The sequence below is a fragment of the Trachurus japonicus genome, chromosome 19 (assembly GCF_045865225.1).
Source record: "Trachurus japonicus isolate A0001 chromosome 19, Traja_1.0".
NCBI lineage: Eukaryota > Metazoa > Chordata > Actinopteri > Carangiformes > Carangidae > Trachurus > Trachurus japonicus.
Genome location: NC_140925.1, coordinates 20,771,408 through 20,789,287, shown reverse-complemented (window position 1 = coordinate 20,789,287; position 17,880 = coordinate 20,771,408). Strand labels below are relative to the sequence as shown.

The window sequence follows — 17,880 nt, the reverse complement described above, 5'->3', positions numbered from 1 at the left end:
CACCGCGACACAAACACACCCCGTAACCTGTAATCTCTTGTTTATGACAGATAAGACAACGCAAATATACAGTACATGCCGTAACATCATATATGATATATAACGTATCTATCACTCTATTGATTTATTTCTCTCTGGCTTCAACAGATGCACATGGCCGAGAGGAGGGTTAGTATAACAGCAGAAAAACGACCTGGCTAACATAATAGTTCACCTTTAAAGTCAAAATGTATTCATGACACATACTCATTTGATACAGTTTTTTCTGTTTACTACACATTGCATCAAGTCAAATGATAACTATTCATTTCATTATTTATCAAAGCATCCTCTCTTTTCTTTTAGTGTCTGAAGTTGTTTTGTGTATTCACAAGTTACACTCTGTCACCAACATTAGTGTAGGCTTGAAAGTCTTGGTATATGTGTCCTGTGAAATTATTATCTAATATTAAGTGTTTGTATTTGAACTTCATAATAAACAACAGTATTTACCATGATTATAAAAGTGCTCTATTTTCAAATAAGAATGAAGTTTGCAGAATCTAATGAATAACAAGTGACAGGCATTAAGAGGCAATGTATTCTTCCACGTTTATTCATCTCATTCATTATCAGAGGTGGGATGTGCACAGACAAGTAGGCTATACATGGGCCAACACAGTGGAAAGACAAATTAAAACTCTGTTGTCTTTAAATAGACAAAAGGTCAATTAAAAACAACCGATGCACACAGATTTGAGTAATTTAGTAGAAAAGGACCAGTAATGGAAGCCGGGTTCACTTGATTCCAGATGTGGGGAGGTGACTGAAGACTTGAGACCTCTTTATCTGCAAAACTCAGGACAGGACCATCGTCTGGAATTCTAGAGGAGAAAAAGAAATGATGTTGAAATGAATGTGAATCTCCCCCAAAAAATAGCATCAACCATATGCAAAATCCCTGCATGCATAACTGGGACTGGGACCTTTAATTGACCTTTAATTGAGTGACCAGACAAACCAACAGACAAAAATAATCCCTTCTTTTTTGTCCAATCATTTGATCCTTTTATGCAACACAGCTGACCTCTGATGCCGACTGCTGTCCTCACTGGACAATGGGCAAAACTGACACACACATTGACCTCTGGTGTCAGTGCATGTGATTTATGACAAAGCTGAAGCAATGTGATTAAACAAAGACCCTGAAGGCACCAACATGATGAAACCAAAATGCTTAAATAATGATCCGTTGTGCTGTTTCTATCTGGTCTGTTCACTATAAGTAAAGAACCCTGACACAGCACAGGGCATTTTAATTTCAACATTCAATATATACATTAAGATCTGTGATCTCAGGGGAGTAAAACTGCTCTAAGCTGCACCGAGCCACTCAGATTTAATCCAACCACTGAGATCATTTCTGCCTACATTGGGAGTTTTAGAAATAAGGATCTGAGAAATCAGACACTGACCCTCTGCTCCAATTTTGCCATCACTGTCATCGTCAGCTGCTGAGATGAAGCTCTTGGTCTCTGCCTCAGTCAGTGTCCGTGCACCCGGGACGAACCGCTGCAAAAAGTACCTGGACACACACATGCACAAACACACACATGCACAAAGACACACACATGCACAAAGACACAGGTCATTTTTGAGTTGACTTTTCAAAAGCGCATAAACACACAAATTCCAAATCTACACAGTTGTACACACAGCTCCTGGTACACAAAGGTGAATTACATAACACAGATACGACCATAACACTTTGTCCATGGTGGATTATTAGGAAACGGCTTAATGGTGCCATTCCAATAATACAACTGTGCAATTCATCGTCCTAAATCTCTCTCTGTCAGACACAAGAATACACGCAGACTGTATACTTAACTCTGTGGCTCAGGATAAATCTGTATGGGAATTATTCCATTAATACAGTAACTTTTAAATAAGAATGAGCCATGTGGATGTGTCCAGCGACTTGTAGTGATAAGAATTAGAGCACTAACATATTATTGTATAAGCTGTGAATATGTAGGAAAAGGGGACAACAGCTTGTAGGTGAGGAACGTGAACATGTCACACACTTGAGCTCAGATTCCTCGATGTAGCCGCTGTTGTCCTCATCGAGGATCTGGAAGACATTTTTGACCTCCTGGGGCGTCTTCGAGGACAGGCCGCACAGCTGGAAGAACTTCTTGTAGCAGAACGAGTCTGGAGCTGGAATCACATGGAGGAATAATGAATGAAATGAGAAAACAAGAGAACAGAACGATGGGGTGAAAGCTGAGCCACGAGGTCCACCGGGGTGGGAGCTGACGTGCAGATTAAAACTGTGGCTATGTTGTGGCGGCTGTCCAGGTGGCAGCTTTTCCAACTCTGATTTTTTATCTTTTAAAGCTGGCAGACACGGGCGTCCACTAAAAAACAGATGATCAGAAACCTTTCCAAACTCAGATTTCATCACCCTTCATTTCAACCTGGATATGAGGAGAGGACACTGCATAATAATGAAAACAATGCAGATCACAAACCTTTCTGTAAGAGTTCAACGTTTCATCAAAATTAGACGTGAAATAAGTTCATTAGTTAGTTATTTAGTTTAGTTGCAGCTTTGATCCCACAGAAGTTTGTTCAAATCAGTCACTTTGGACCGTGCATTAAATTGATAATAAGTAGTTCCAAGAGCAGGGATTGGGCCTGTGTGTGTGTGTGTGCTGAAATCCTACCTTGACAGTCCTTGACAGCATTTTCAATGGCCTCAGCTGAAAGGATGGAGGTGAGCGACATGTTGGTCCTGCAGTGTAAAAGGACAGGTCAGTAAATTATTCACACGCACATACACACACACTCTCCCTCTTTCTCTGTCACACACTTTTTTTTTCATCTACTTCAGGCAACTCGGTCCCATTTTTGTGTCAAGCTGGATTAGCTCTTTTTTTTCTAGGTTAATATTATGATCTCATCAAGACTCCCACAGTGATTGTTTAGCAAAAATACTTGAAATGCAGAAAGAAAAAATAGAGAATGTGTTTTGGTAATATTTCAAGAGCTATACTGTTTTCCCCCTTGTACCTATATTTCATTTCATAAATCTCTAATTGATGATGTTATGATCCATTCTTTATTGACTGTGCTCCTGATATGATTTCCCCTGGTGGCCCTTTAATCACTGAGACTATTTGCTGCCCTTGAACTGCTTAATTGGCCTGGTTGGGCTGTACAACATAATTGGCATTTAGGGACTGCACATAAATGATTGGGGAGCAGGGTGCAATGGTGGAGAAGCAATCTTTAAATTAATAAAAACGTTAAAAAAAAAAAAAGATTTCCTGCAGTGTTCCTGGAATTATTTTGCACTATTCCCCAAGCAATTACTGTAAATATAGATACTTATAGATATATACGTTGGAGCTGCTAAATGTTTAAGCCTGCTAGAGCGTGACCTAGAAACAACAACAAAATAAAAACAAAAACAAAATAAACAAAATCAAGAATGTTACTTTCTGACATTGCAAGTAATTTCCATACCGTCCCTTAAAGTTCACAGAAATGATATAGGAATCCAAATATCACCTGTTTGTAATGATATATTCACCATTTAGTTTAGAGGAATAAATGTTTTTGAGCTAAAAACAAATCCTATCATTGGTCTAAAAGCTTAAACACCTTTACAATCATATTTGTAAAGGATTTGTTGGTAAAAACAAAGAATTTCTACTGTCTAAGAATGTTTTATCATTTCTATACCTGAGTAAACCCCTGAAACAGTGTAAAAAGAAAAAAAGAGAAGCTGAAAGTAGCCTAAATAGTTGCACTGCTGTAGCTGCATCCCCAGACAGACAGCACACCTGGCCAACACCTGCAGCAGAGTGTCCCGGTGCAGCTGGACTCACCGCTGTTGGCTGGGGCTCGTCTCGGTCCAGGTCCAAAGCAGCTGTAGCAGCAGCAGCAGATGACAGATAAGGCTTTGTGGTGGCCCCTGGCAGCTGGCTCACTCTTATATACACACTGAGCTGCTGCGCCGGCTGGAGCTGGAGGATCAAATGTTCCACAGACCAGTCGCCTCTTCTCAAGTTCCTCACCTGCCCACCTGCACAATTAACCTTTACTGTTTGTATCCGCTCCACGCTGCTCTCTCCCTTTCCCCGTCACTGTCATAACTTGGTCCAATCAACTTTTCCCTGGTGTTACAGTGTCCCTCTCCCCCCTCCCTTCCCCTTCTCTCTCTCTGTCTCTCTCTGTGTCTCTCTATCTCTCTGTGCAGGTGCATGTTAGAGCTTACACACATGTGAAATTTAATCAGGTCCCCTTTCTGTCTTTGGTTTTAGTGAATAATCTCCTAAATTCAGATGCCCATAGGGAGCAGCAGGTCATAAATCATCTTATGACTCACCAGAGGATTGTTGTCCTCGTCGTGTGTTGCACTGATGTTTGGCTACAAGCTCAACACCTGACTGTCGGGGTACATTTTATCTACCTGTAAACCTGCAGACAAGTTAACAAGTTCAAAGAGGACTTTGGTATAGATTTGACCTGAGATGAACACAGCCCATTTGGCAGTTGCAACTGGTGGGAAATGCCTTGGCATCTTTTGTTTTTAGTGTCCTGTTACCAGTTTGGACATTTGTCTGGGTTGTGCACTAAAAGCAGAACTGTCTCCTCATCATAAAATCTACCAAAGACAACAGCATATTTAGCTGTTTAATATTTAATAGGCTGTTTTGCTGCCAAAACACTTTAGGATGTTTCCATCCTTTGATTTATAATGGAGGTTAGATAAAGGGTCAGTTCTGAGTTTTATAATAGGTCTTAAATGGAAATGCTTTAACACAAAAAAACAAGAAGGACAACCACACACACTTCTGACCTTCTGCGAGGTGAGGGTGTCGGTGCTTTTTTTTTTGTGGTGTTACACCTGGTCACCGTGGCAACAGTCCACTCTAAACTGATGAGTCTGTTGCAGAGGGAAACCTTTCCAGCCATCTGACACAGCAGCATCTCTGGTGAATCCAGTCAGCACTAATAGCATTAGCAGAGAGGGGGGGGGGGGGGGCAGGGGAGTCTTTTTGTAATGAGAACCAAGGGAATAAACCTCATTATTCTCCAAAGTTTGCAATGCGGTGAACCTCTGATTTAGACGGGGGGGTCTCACAGACCCCCGCTTCACTCAACTCAGAGCTGGGAAATAAAACCAACCTGATTCTAACACACATCTCAGTCTCCAAGGTTTCAATGTACAACACCAGCTGAAAGCCCTTTGATTCATTCACAGATGAGAGCTGCCATCTGGTGGCTGCTACCTGCCACTGCAGGGCGCCACGGCAACCGTAACCTCACAGTGGTGTTGAGGGCCGGATTAGGAGTTGGTGCATGTGCATCCAGTCTAGATTACAAGGGTGAATCTGACACTGGCCTCATCACCACAGCAGGATGCCTTCCCAGCTGGTTAGTGTTCGCACAAAAAGGCATTTTAAAGGGTGATTACGTAACTTTAGGGAGAGCAGCAGCATCTCTCTTTTTACAAATGAAAAATTGAATTCATAAGCAATAAACGTGACTTTTGTTAGATATGATATAGCTACTGAGGGCTTTTCTGCTACAGTTTCTGGTGGATAATAATAGCAAACCTCAGGTCAATATTTCTGTACAATGCACATTACACAGTGACTGTCTGGCTCATTTCCACATTCTTTTTTTTCTTTTACATTATTTAGTAGCAATGGTAGCCTTTTAACTAAATGTTATGCGTTTGTGCTTCACTTGTACTAAAGGCCACTCTAATGAGTGTTGAGGTCATGTAGTGTGGATTTAAGTGGACTAAACCTATGATTTATGATAATTTGACAGTAGTATCCTCCAGAATCTTCTATAAAAATGCACTTATTTAGATTAGTTTGCATATGTCTCAACTGCGGTGGATTGATTCAAAGACCATTGTTATCTTTAGGTCAGATTTACCTCAACATCTTTTAAGTGTTATGTATGTTGATATAAATTCCTCAGCTGTTACTGCACCTTCACAGGTCATATCCTGTGGTCTAAGTAAAGAGGTTCCTCTATGAGGCATTTCTTTCCTTCTTTGGTTTTCCTTGCAGTTTTCTATGCATATTGAAGACCAGGGTCAGACTTGAGTTATTGAAAAAGAACCTTTATTGCTTTCTCATCGTCCGTCCGTTTCCCACAAAAGTGCATCATCACTGATCTCACAGTACGCAAAACTCACAGACTAAAACGACGACAGAAGTGAGAGAGAGAGAGAAAAGACACAAGTCAACCATGCTATACACTTAGGTACATTCAATGTGGACAGAAAAGATCTGAGCATGGCCAGGAAGAGAGAGAGTTAGAGAGAGGGAGAGCAGGTAGTTTATGGTCAGGGGTGAAAGGTCAAGTGTATAAAAGTGGTGTGATTTGAGAGAGAGAGTGAGCGGGAAGAGGAGAAATGAAGAGGAGTATGTCTTGGCTCAAGTTGTTCCTTTGGAGTAGTGGAGTAAGTTGTTGGTCAGTTTATTCCTTTAAGCCTTGACCATGGCAGCGAACTCTGCAGGGAGACAAGCACAGAGAGAGATTCAGTTACTTCAAGATCAGTTTTAGTTTGAGGCCGACAGATATGATTCATCATCAAAAAAAAAGAAAAAGAAAGAAAGAAAAGAAGCAAGTTTCTCACCATCAACTCCGATCTTGCCATCACCGTCAGAGTCACCGGCCTTGAGGAAAGCCTTGGTCTCAGCGTCGGTCAGAGCTCTGGCACCGGCAGAGAAGTTCTGCAGGAACAGCCTGGACAACACAGAGAAACAGAGTGATGAATGAATCCTGTTAGAGCAGGTCACAGCTGATAGATACTCTTCTTTCTCTATCCGTTTCAAAACCTTTTGACAAAAATCACTGTCTACAAATCTTGACTGATTATTCACTGGATTTTTTTTTGTTTTCTTTTACAGCTCTGGATCACTCAGGATTTCTCACTGTGAAACTAATTTAAATGCACTTGATCTGGCCCAGAACATTCCAGCTCTGCTCCTTGTGATTCCAGCTCTGGTCTTTGTCGCCCTACAACACGAGACACCAGAGGAGGCAGCAGATATAGAGTTACTCGTGAGGAGAACACCTGGTAGCCCAATGTTCTCCGATGCTTTAAGCCGCTGACATCATGCTCAAGTCGGCGTGGGCCAAAGAAAGATGATCCCTGTGCTACGAGAGCCCCGAGGAGCTGGAGGTGAAATCTAAGAGAGGATGCCTACTTCAGCTCATCCTCCTCAATGAAGCCACTCTTGTCCTGGTCGATGATGGCGAAGGCCTTCTTGATGTCATCGGCGGACTTGGCTGCCATGCCGACCTTAGCAAAGAATTCCTTGTACTTGAAAGAGTCGGCAGCTGAGGAGACACAGAGAGGACTGTGTCAGACGCCGTGGAAAGTGCACATGCAAAGATGCAAAGCATTTCATTTCTATTCATCTCCAGTTCATTTTAGCTGTTCTTTACACAGTACAAATAAAGATGCGTGCTTTATTCTAGTAGCCTGACAAGCCAGACTATATCAGAGCAAATATATTTGCTGCCACTAGGGTGCGTCTAGATTACTAGGCTATTATTCTAGGGCATTTTCTATACATTTCTATAAGTCACATTCTGCATGTCTGCTGCCTCACTGATCTGAGATGAGCTTAAAAAGGATTCCTCAGTGTTAAACACACAGGAAAGATGGAGGAGGCAGGAAGTCTTATAGGTCATACCGTTATCTGGTGACTCTACACCGGGAACTTAATTATGCAGCAAGACATTCAGCTACAAATGAGACATGTAGAAGTCCAGGCCCTCTCTTGCAGAGCTGATTTGCCTAAGTGCATGATTTTGTGCGCATGCAGCTACTATCATGTTTTAATACCGTATGTGGTGACGGTTTTGGTGGGGTTTACCTTGGCAAGCTGCAAGGGCTGCAGTGATGTCAGCGTCCTTCAGAATTGAGGCGAATGCCATTTTTAACTGAGGGAGGAGAGAAGAGGACAAGTCATCACTTCATCAGTTCAGCGGCAGCAAATCACACACTTTGCATCTAACCCTGTCAGGTTTCCTCACTGCACTTTAAAAATTACAGTTGTTTGGAATTACAAAGCTATACGTGAAATCTCCATTATGCCATGCATTGTATTTCACGGTTCCTCTCTTTGAGTATTCCAAGGCACAAATGATCAGAAAAGGTAGTCCAATTTTTTTTTCCTCCCCAAAATCAAGCCCTCCAAGGCAAAAGATCCTCTGCAGCTGTAGTTGGATGGCAGATTGATTTTTTTCCTCATTCAGTTCCTTAGTTTGTCCAAAGCCAAACTCTTAGCCTGTGATGCTCAGAATCTGGCCCTGTGCAGCCCTTTCCTCGGTTTATATCCCGTCGCATGAAGTTGAAGCCCTGAAACGCACTCTGAGAGTCAGGCTGAGGTCTTGGCTAAAGGTCTGCAGCTCTTCAGTGAAACTCACCTCTGGGTTACCTCTAAGGCTAGAGTGGATTCGCTCTGATGAACCTGATGAATCTGCTCACTGCAGTGAAGCCCTCAGCGACTCTCACAAGCTTATATACTTTCACTCACCCGAAATATGATGCATAGGCTATGTAATAGACACTGTGTGCAAAGCAGTCAAAGCAGTTGGTCAAAAAATGTGTCCAGTAGACAGAGCTGGTCTATTTATATCTACATAAATGAAGATGCTTAAATGGTAGGCTAAGTGTAAGCCTATGCAAAAGTGCCTGATATTGCATAGGGCTAATAATATACGCTGTAGTACAGCGGCTAAGCATGAAAATTGTGCACTTTTTGAAAGAAACATGAAACTTCTACCATAGTTAGTTTATGCCATGAGGTTTATTTTAAGATCGGGAGGGAAGTCAGATTTGACCTCTGAGGCCCGGGAGAGGTCAAATCCAAGATGGCCGCCAATAATATTCAAAAATGCCTATCGCTGGAACCAAACACAGTAGAAAAACACTTAAGGTGTCATTTCCCACTAATTTTTGGGTGCCCATTCTGTTGGTGATACCTTTGAGACCAATAGAATTCAAAAAAATGCATTTAGATCAATGTGTAGGTCAAATTATGCAGACATAGGGAGGTGAACAGTGCAAAAAGGTAGTTTATTTCCAAAATAATAGCCTAACAGTGATGATGATGTTAATAATGATGATAATAGTGCCAATAATAATAATCATTATCATAATAAGTTCTTTTTTTTTTACTGATTTATTATTAACTCATTGGCTGCCAGCCATTTTCAGAGCAGAGAGCTGCATACTGCCAGCCGTTTTAGAGCATTTTTTACAGACCCTTTCAAGACCCACAGAATATTGTGTTCATGTAAACATGTAAACACCAAAACTACCAAGAGTAAGAGTAGACTCTATTCTTTCATTAGGAAAAAAAAGTTTGTTTCTACCTTTTTCCATTCTTTAGTAAACGGCAGTAGAACATTGGCTGGTTTCGCCAAAAACACCTGTTTTTGACCAAAACACATTCAAGAAAATGCATTTATGTAAAGGTGCAAATCTGCAATTTAATAATACTGTCGCCCTCCTCTTTCCGCGGAGAGAGGGGTGGTGTCTGACGCTGTGTGGAAGCATTGCGAAGGCCCATGGAGGGGAGTTGACACAATGTGCTTTCGCCCAGTACTCTGAATTAGAGTTCTCAATTTCAACCCAAACCCGAGTAAGGCCGATGGGTCGGGTTGGTTTGGCACGAGATGCTGTGTGTATCTCCAAAAAACCACAATGTTTTTGTGGCCGAAATTGAATCAGTTTCACCCGCTGATAAGGTGCTGCTGCGTCACCATCTGCTCTCGCTGCAAAGAAAGCATGTCACTTTTTTAGTTTAGTTTTCTTTTTTTTTGTTGGGCTGGGCTGGGTTTGGCCAGACAACTAATGCTGGTGTATCGAGCTCTGTCGGGTCCGGGCTTAAAACCCACGGGCCGAGTCAGGTCGGGTTGTAATTTTCAGGCCCGTTGAGAACTCTACTTTGAATGTCAAAGTGAAGAAATTTAATGAAGTGCAGATAAACGGCAGGAGTAACTATTGGCACTTTTCCACTACACAGTCACGGCACGGCTCAGTAAAGGTGCTTTTCCATTACAGCTGAGTTCTCTAGTTCCTCCTCAGCAGGGGTGGGGGATCGCAAGGCCACACTGTTTCTCTCTCTATTTTCGATCTTCTCGTCAGCTCCAAACTCACTTGTCTGTTCCTCGATTACGGACCACAGCGTGGTTTTCCACACAGCATCATTTAACTCGGGTGAAGGAATAACAACGGTCTCGGTACAGATGAATTCTCATGTCGGACATCGCGCTCACGACTCTTCCAGTGACAACGCTCTGCCCAATCAGTGGAAGGCAGTCGGCTGACGTCACGTTTTAGGTATGGCCGTTCCAGGATTGAGGACTACGGCCCTCTCCAGGAGCCGAGCTGGTCCTCAAAGGGATGAGGGACGGCCGCAAGGGTGGCTGGTGCCCTGAGGGGACCTCTACACGACGCTGGCTGGCCCTCTATAACGGGAACCCCGCCTGGCTGCATCCCACCGGCTGGCGGTCAGCTGGGGGCAGTTTGGGCTCGTAATGATTATAGAAGGTGGCGGACCAGCTGCTGATGCAGAAATGAGTCCGTATGGGCTGTATCATGTCGTAGTACTCATGATGGCGCCTGACGTGCAGGTAAACACGGAAAACCGTATGACCCAGTAGCCAAATGCCTCGTCATCTAATTAGTGACACACATGAATGGATGAACGAGATTCCCACTGTCCCTACCTACTATCTAGCGAAACCCCCTGACAACCGGCTTTTGATTACAGCGAGTAGAGCCGTTGGTGACAGGGTTGGCGCGTGGCCGGATGGTGGTCCGCCGGTCCTCTCCAATCTCGCACTGCATGTTTGTTGAGAACCTGGTGCTAAATCACTTGCAGACGACCTGATTCTGGGTCAGGGTTTTGTACGTAGCAGAGCAGCTCCCTCGCTGCGATCTCTTGAAAGTCAGCCCATGATCCAAGCTTTTGTCGGTCTGAGGGCGTGGGCCCCCAGTTGGCAGTCCCCCTCATCCCTCACCGGTGGACCAGGGGCACGGTGGCAGCCCTCAGTCAGGCAAGGATAGAGGAGGAGGAGCACCAAGTGGACCGGAGCCTGAGAGCCAGGGAGAGAGTAACAAGCGGCTGTGGTGTACTAGTGCCACGAACAGAGCCGAGAGACAGTGTCTCTTTAACTCATTGGCTGCCATTGATGTCTATAGACATGTCTGTTGTATATTAACTTCAAAGTCACTGTTCCGCTTGACATGTTTCTTTCCACAAAAAGCTTGTTTTCTCAGTGTTCTGGTCAAAAACAGGTGTTTTGGTCAAAAACAGGTGTTTTTGGCGAAACCAGCCAATGTTCTACTGCCGTTTACTAAAGAATGGAAAAAGGTAGAAACAAACTTTTTTTCCTAATGAAAGAAGAGAGTCTATTCTTTCTCTTGGTAGTTTTGGTGTTTACATGTTTACATGAACACAATATTCTGTGGGTCTTGAAAGATCTGTAAAAAATGCCCTAAAACGGCTGGCAGTATGCAGCTCTCTGCTCTGAAAATGGCTGGCAGCCAATGAGTTAATAATAAATCAGTTAAAAAAAAGAGCTTATTATGATAATGATTATTATTATTGGCACTATTATCATCATTATTAACATCATCATCACTGTTAGGCTATTATTTTGGAAATAAACTACCTTTTTGCACCGTTCACCTCCCTATGTCTGCATTATTTGACCTCCACATTGATCTAAATGCATTTTCTTGAATTCTATTGGTCTCAAAGGTATCACCAACAGAATGGGCACCCAAAAGGTAGTGGGAAATGACACCTTAAGTGTTTTTCTACTGTGTTTGGTTCCAGCGATAGGCATTTTTGAATATTATTGGATCTTGGATCTTGGATTTGACCTCTCCCGGGCCTCAGAGGTCAAATCTGACTTCCCTCCCGATCTTAAAATAAACCTCATGGTATAAACTAACTATGGTAGAAGTTTCATGTTTCTTTCAAAAAGTGCACAATTCCCCTAGATTTGAGGGCTTAACCGCTGTACTACTGCTGATTTGAGTGAAACGTACTCTGAGGCCATGTAGTTCCTGCTACAGCAAAACGGAGTGAAGGATGAGGTAAACCTTCATATTGTTTATTGTAAAGCCTGATCAGACAGACCAGGCTTCTCTGGATAATGTGAGTTATTACAGGACCAATAGCAGTTGTTTATACATTGTATCCAATAGTTTTCCCATTGGAATATAACATTTCTAATAGTTTTTTTTCTTTATATTGTAATACTTGTGATAACTGGTAAGTATATACCCTGTGTATGTTCTTTTAGTTTATATTGTTTTTTATTGAAACCATAAGAGTTCCTTAATAAAGAGATGCTGACTGAAACACAGTATATTGCCTGTAGCAAAGCATAATCTGTTAATCTACATCTACATCATAATTACTGACAGTGATTAACGGCCCACACGTGCCCTCTGAACTCAACCGTTTTGGTGAAAACGAGCTTGTGTGTAACTGGCATCCGGACAATGTCTGCAATGACTTTGGTGGCATTCCAGTGTCAGAAAAGTGTCAAGTTGCTGTGATTGATTATCACAGACGACAGCGATGTCCTGACCAAAAAAAGAAAATGAAAGAAATGAAAACATGATTTTATTTTTAAGATTTATCACTTTGTGTGCTTAGATCTTTTGTTTTTTACACAGATTGTACAGTAACTTGGACTTGAATCTATATAAAAATATATATATTCCATGATATTTGTGAGTTCTTGCATTCAGCTCAACATTCATGTGCATGAGATGTTCCTTCCAGCTGGGAAAGTGCACAAACAAAAAATAAAACTGGAGCAGCACAAAGTGTCTACTGCCCCACTTAGCTCTCTACTCACAGTTACACCAGACAAGATTCAAGTGGAGTACATGTACGTGTATAAACAAACAGCTCCATTTCCAACATCTTCTCTCATTAGTTCAATAAACAGGAATAAATATTCAGGATTCATGCCTCCTTGTGTCACTGTAGTGTACGTAGCAGTTCATCATTATGGACGGCTGTATCTGCAAAGTTTAATGCATTTTGCTCATGTGAATGAAATCTATATCAGTGGGTGTGAAAATAAATAAAAGGGGGGACACAGATAATACAAATCAGGCACAAGATGATGAGTAAACATTGGTTCACACGGCACTGTGCTTGTGCGCTATAGTAGCAGGACGGGGAGCGACTTGGCAGGAGGTATTCAGACTTTAATTTATAGTATGCGTACATAGGATCATCTGCCAGGCCTCGTACACACATTCACATGATTTCTCCTTATGGTGATAAAACTATTTCAGCTGCTATTTAAGGAAACACTGAAAGCTGATATCATCTCATCATCACCATCGCTATTATCATCATCATCATCATCGTCTTAACTCATGAGTGTGGCACCGTGTGGCTGTGCAGTAACACGGGGGTCTCGTCTCACTCTGCTCTGAACAATGAAGTGATCAGAGCGACTGGTCCAGGCCTGGGGGGTTTCACACCCATCATCTCCCAGGGCGACTGCAGGCTGTTATGAGCCTATTGTACATCAGGTGGCAGTGTTGAGGTGAACCTGTGTTTTCACTGACCACATTTTCACAAAAATGACATCGAAAACATTCATGTTTGTTGAATAAGTTCTCATTTTAACACTGGGTTCATACAATAAATGTCTTAAATGTGGAGTGTAATTTTGTGTCATCACTGTGGGGGTTTCACATATTCTCTCCTCAGCCACAAAAGGCACTGGCATTTAAAAAAAAGATAAATTCACTCTGCTTCCTCTTCACAAATCTTCTTAAAAGCTCGGAAAACTAATCTTTGGCCTTTAACATTTGCTGTGGTCAAATGAGGTCCCTCACCTCAAACGACTCGGCCATAGATACTGTAACTATTCCTGCCCTTCTTCGATATCGGGATTAAATTACAAATATCTCACAGCAGAGTTGAAACCCATTAAGCAAGGCCATGAACGCCTGTAATTGGAGAAAGTGAGGGATGCTCTCCCATCATATTCTGACGTTTATATTTGAAATTCGGTTTTGTGATAAATCTGTGGAACGCTTTGATGAACCTCATGTTTCCCTGCTTTAATAATCATCAAGGGATGGTGAATTACTTTTAGTTCATATTTTAAGATCAGCTTCCTGTTAAGAATGTAATGTTTTTGTAGGAGTTTGCTCTCTCTTGCTACAGCAGAAATAGAAGTGACCCATATTATTCCCGCTATCAGCTCCTCTGCCCAGCAGACCAGTGGCCTGCCATCTGAGAGAAAGCTGCAAATAAATGTGCGACATCGACAGAAGTCCTGTAAATGTTCTGGCCCAGAAACTCTACCCCGTCCCAGAGCTCCTCCGCTGGGTCACTGCACCGCTGAGGCTCTGCCAGACAGTCCAGTCCTGCTGCTGCTGTGTCCTCAGACCCCTGTCTGGGCCAGGCTGGGCCAAAACCCTGCCTGTGACCCCCCCCCCTCCATCCCCCATCCCCCTCCCCATCTGCAATCACTAAAATAAACATTTCAAGTCTGGACAGTGGTTAAGACTAAGGTGCCAAAAAGCCAGTGAATACTGTCCTGATGTCATCTACTACAAGAGCAAATTAAACAAATGCTCAGTCACTGGCAGAGAAACATAATGCAGCAATATGTTTCCTTCAAATGAAAAGATAAGTTCATCGTATCGGTAAATATCAGTGAAACATACAAGCAGACATGCTCTCAAAAACATTCATTATTACATTTGTGAAAGAGAGTGGCATTTTTGAAGGGGAAAAAAAACATTTCAGAAATTCATTTAAAAAACAGAAGATTAATAAACGGTCTGTTATTAGATGACTGTCAGTTCTGTAACAGTTTTCACTATGAAGCAGTGACGAAGTGGAATCACTTTGCAAATCATGTGACACAGTCAGAGCTATTTATTTATTACTAATTTGATGCTTTCATGAGCTAAAGCAAATTGTCTTTGCACTGTGTCATAGGCTACATAACTTACAGTTTGAGGTCAACTCTCTTATTAAAACCATACTAAACTCAGCAGTTACATAAAATACAACATTGTTAAGAGTTACAGCTCAGTGCTGTATTAGCCATAATGTACAAACTGCAAACCGATTGTAATGCATTTTTCACTGATGACTTTGAATCAGTGTGTACGTGGTGTCATGTGATGAGAGTATGAGAGGTGAAGTGATCTATCCACAGTGAGGTTGTTTAATGCTCATTTAGTCTGAATTAATTATGGTGGTAAATGATGAAAGAGTCTAAATGTGGCTGCACATGATGCCCAAGTGAAAACATATGATTCACACCTTATTGTACTATTCCACCTATGCTGTCAGGTTGCAGTTGCCAGAATGACAAATGCGTCATTTGCAAGGTGGAAACTTGCTCCTGTCATTAATTGGAGAACCTGAAGCCCCCCCCCCCCCCCCCCCCCCGACCCCTAGAAAGGCTGAACCGCTCCAAGTGCTCAATATAACATGAATGCATGAGAGAGAGAGTTCAGTTCAGGCTCGGTCTGGGTGTCAGCACGACAACAACACAACACAGTCATACTGGTGGTGAAAAGTAGATTTATTTCTGATTCTGGCAGGGAAAGACACAGAGCAGAGAGGCAAGATTTCATTTGCGCTTTACTTTAATTACTTCATTAAATACATTTCCATGGGTGAGTCCATGGCATTTACTGTAGCTAAACATTATAAAAAGAGGTCCACCCTGGGATCACCACCATACGACAGATCACTCAAACATCGTAGAGGCTTTATGAAGACTTGACCATCGCAGAAAACTCTGGAAAAAGCAGAATTTCACACATTTAGGTTATTTTCCTCCAAATTCTTCTGCTAAAACAATGCTCTACAGTAGATTAATACATAAAATACTGGAATCTGTAATGCAGTTATAGCACTGCATAACTGTAGTTATAAACACTCATAAATGATCATAATGCTTTATAACAATAATCATAACACACTATAAAGCGTTTTATCATGACTTATGGTCAGGTATTATAATACCTTATAATTGTTAGTAACTGGCTGACAATGCCCACATCGATAATGCATTATAAATATAGTTATAATGTGTTTGGCTTATTTACGTGTATAACTATCATTATAAACACTCATAAATTATCATAAAGCTTTATAACAATAAGCATAACACATTATAGAGCATTATATAATGGCTTATAAAGTCAAGTATTATAATAGCGTTATGATTTTATAACTATTGTTATACAGTGCTATAACCGCATTATAACTCATTATAAGTAGGCTATGGTTAGAATGTGTTACAGAGATAGGTGTCAAATAAAGTGTTACCAATATTTTGAATCTATGTTTACCATTTTTGTTAAGAAAAGACTTTAAAATGCTCTTAAATTTTTTTTGATTTACTTTACTTTTCACACTTTTACTCCTTTTGACCAATGTAACCAAGTGAACCATTCAAGCTTAAAAACCAAACAAACTAAAATACAATGCAGCAGCGCTCCACTCAGACCTGCTCACCTTCCCAGCCGATCTTTCCATCTCCATCCGAGTCTCCCTCCAGGAGGAAAGCTCTGGTCTCGGCGGCCGTCAGGGGCCGCGCTCCTTTGGCGAAGTTCTGCAGGAACAGTCTGAAGGAGGGAGAGCAGGAAGGAGAGCAGGGAGGCAGCAGCAGCACAGTGAGTCAATAAGCTCCATACACCAGAGAAGAACATAGGAGATTTGTATACAACTCAACTGTAACTCATCCTGCTCGATGTAGCCACTCTTGTCTTGGTCCAAGATCTTGAAGACCCTCTCGATCTCTGTCGGAGTTTTCTTGGATAAACCAACAGTTTTGAAAAAAATCTTTGGGCTAAAGGAATCCTTGGCTGAAAGCAAACAGATAAAACTCAAGTTGATCAAGTAAATTAGAATAATGATTCTTCCTATGCAACAACTAACATCACTATACTCTGAAGTATAATGAAACAGTGAAATAAAGGCCTCACACCTTTGGGCAAAAGCAATGTATTGATATAAGACTTAACTCCAATATGGCCCCCTCACCTTTACAAGCATTAATAGCTGAAGTGATGTCTGAAGCTGCAAGAAAGTCGGTGACAGCCATGGTGGTGGTGGTGAGTCTGTTGCGATGGATGTTGCAGTCTGGTGTGATACGTGACCACTGATGGGCAGAAAGAAACAACTGGTGGCAGTGAATAGGCTTCACCCCCCCCCAGTGTCAGAAACTACCAGTGTCCTTCTGTCTGCTGTCACCTGCAGCTGACCACTTCAGCCATTTTGTGTGCATGTGCAGCCTACGTGTGTGTGTCAAGACAGAAGATCTTGCCTTTGCACGACTGTGTTTTGCAGAGCTGTTCCTTTGGGAGGTCAAAGGTCATTCTGGATTTAAGTCCTAAACAGACTGTGCCTGTGTGTAAACAAAGCAGCAGTCAGTGGGGTTATATCTGGTGCATCTTAAGGGAACCTGGCTGGCCTGCATTTCCTGTTCACTAGTGTTTCCAGCTACAGTTGCTGCCTGCCGGTGGTCGTCCCTGGCAATGTGTCCGCAGGCTGTAAACATCCTGTTATTATGGCCTGTGTCACTCTCAGGCTCGACTCCACAGAGCTGTGTCCACTCAGTCACCTTGTTCTCATATATACCACATATACTGTACCAACACCTCTGTTCTGATGTGACTGTGTATTTAAAAGGGCAGAGAAGGTCTATATGTGCATACCACAGTATTAGTCCCTGGTGACTCCTAGCTATTTTAAAATGTGATAGTTAATTGGGTTGTTGTTAGGTTGTTGTTGTTGTTGTTGTTGGAGTGATATCACGCTGACCTATAGC

The 17,880-nt window shown here is 42.1% G+C and overlaps 3 protein-coding genes across 3 annotated transcripts; all 3 read right to left on the bottom strand.

Annotated features, from left to right (window-relative positions):
- Positions 1 to 606: 606 nt before the first annotated feature.
- On the bottom strand, positions 607 to 4,095 carry pvalb9 (parvalbumin 9). The gene is made up of 5 exons (XM_085761326.1): positions 3,876 to 4,095; positions 2,709 to 2,776; positions 2,067 to 2,199; positions 1,455 to 1,564; positions 607 to 863 (listed from the first exon to the last, which is right to left on the bottom strand). The coding sequence occupies exons 2-5, from the start codon at positions 2,767 to 2,769 to the stop codon at positions 838 to 840; spliced, it is 330 nt and encodes a 109-aa protein (XP_085617452.1). The 5' UTR covers positions 2,770 to 2,776; positions 3,876 to 4,095; the 3' UTR covers positions 607 to 837.
- Positions 4,096 to 6,114: 2,019 nt separating this feature from the next.
- pvalb3 (parvalbumin 3) lies at positions 6,115 to 8,518 on the bottom strand. Its single transcript, XM_085762520.1, has 5 exons — positions 8,452 to 8,518; positions 7,899 to 7,965; positions 7,224 to 7,356; positions 6,650 to 6,759; positions 6,115 to 6,523 (listed from the first exon to the last, which is right to left on the bottom strand). Exons 2-5 carry the CDS (start codon positions 7,957 to 7,959, stop codon positions 6,498 to 6,500), a joined length of 330 nt encoding a protein of 109 aa, XP_085618646.1. The 5' UTR covers positions 7,960 to 7,965; positions 8,452 to 8,518; the 3' UTR covers positions 6,115 to 6,497.
- A 7,088-nt stretch (positions 8,519 to 15,606) lies between these two features.
- Positions 15,607 to 17,662, bottom strand: LOC146967916 (parvalbumin, thymic-like). The gene is made up of 4 exons (XM_085762493.1): positions 17,094 to 17,662; positions 16,783 to 16,915; positions 16,566 to 16,675; positions 15,607 to 15,843 (listed from the first exon to the last, which is right to left on the bottom strand). The coding sequence occupies exons 1-4, from the start codon at positions 17,152 to 17,154 to the stop codon at positions 15,815 to 15,817; spliced, it is 333 nt and encodes a 110-aa protein (XP_085618619.1). The 5' UTR covers positions 17,155 to 17,662; the 3' UTR covers positions 15,607 to 15,814.
- Between the last annotated feature and the right edge of the window lie 218 nt (positions 17,663 to 17,880).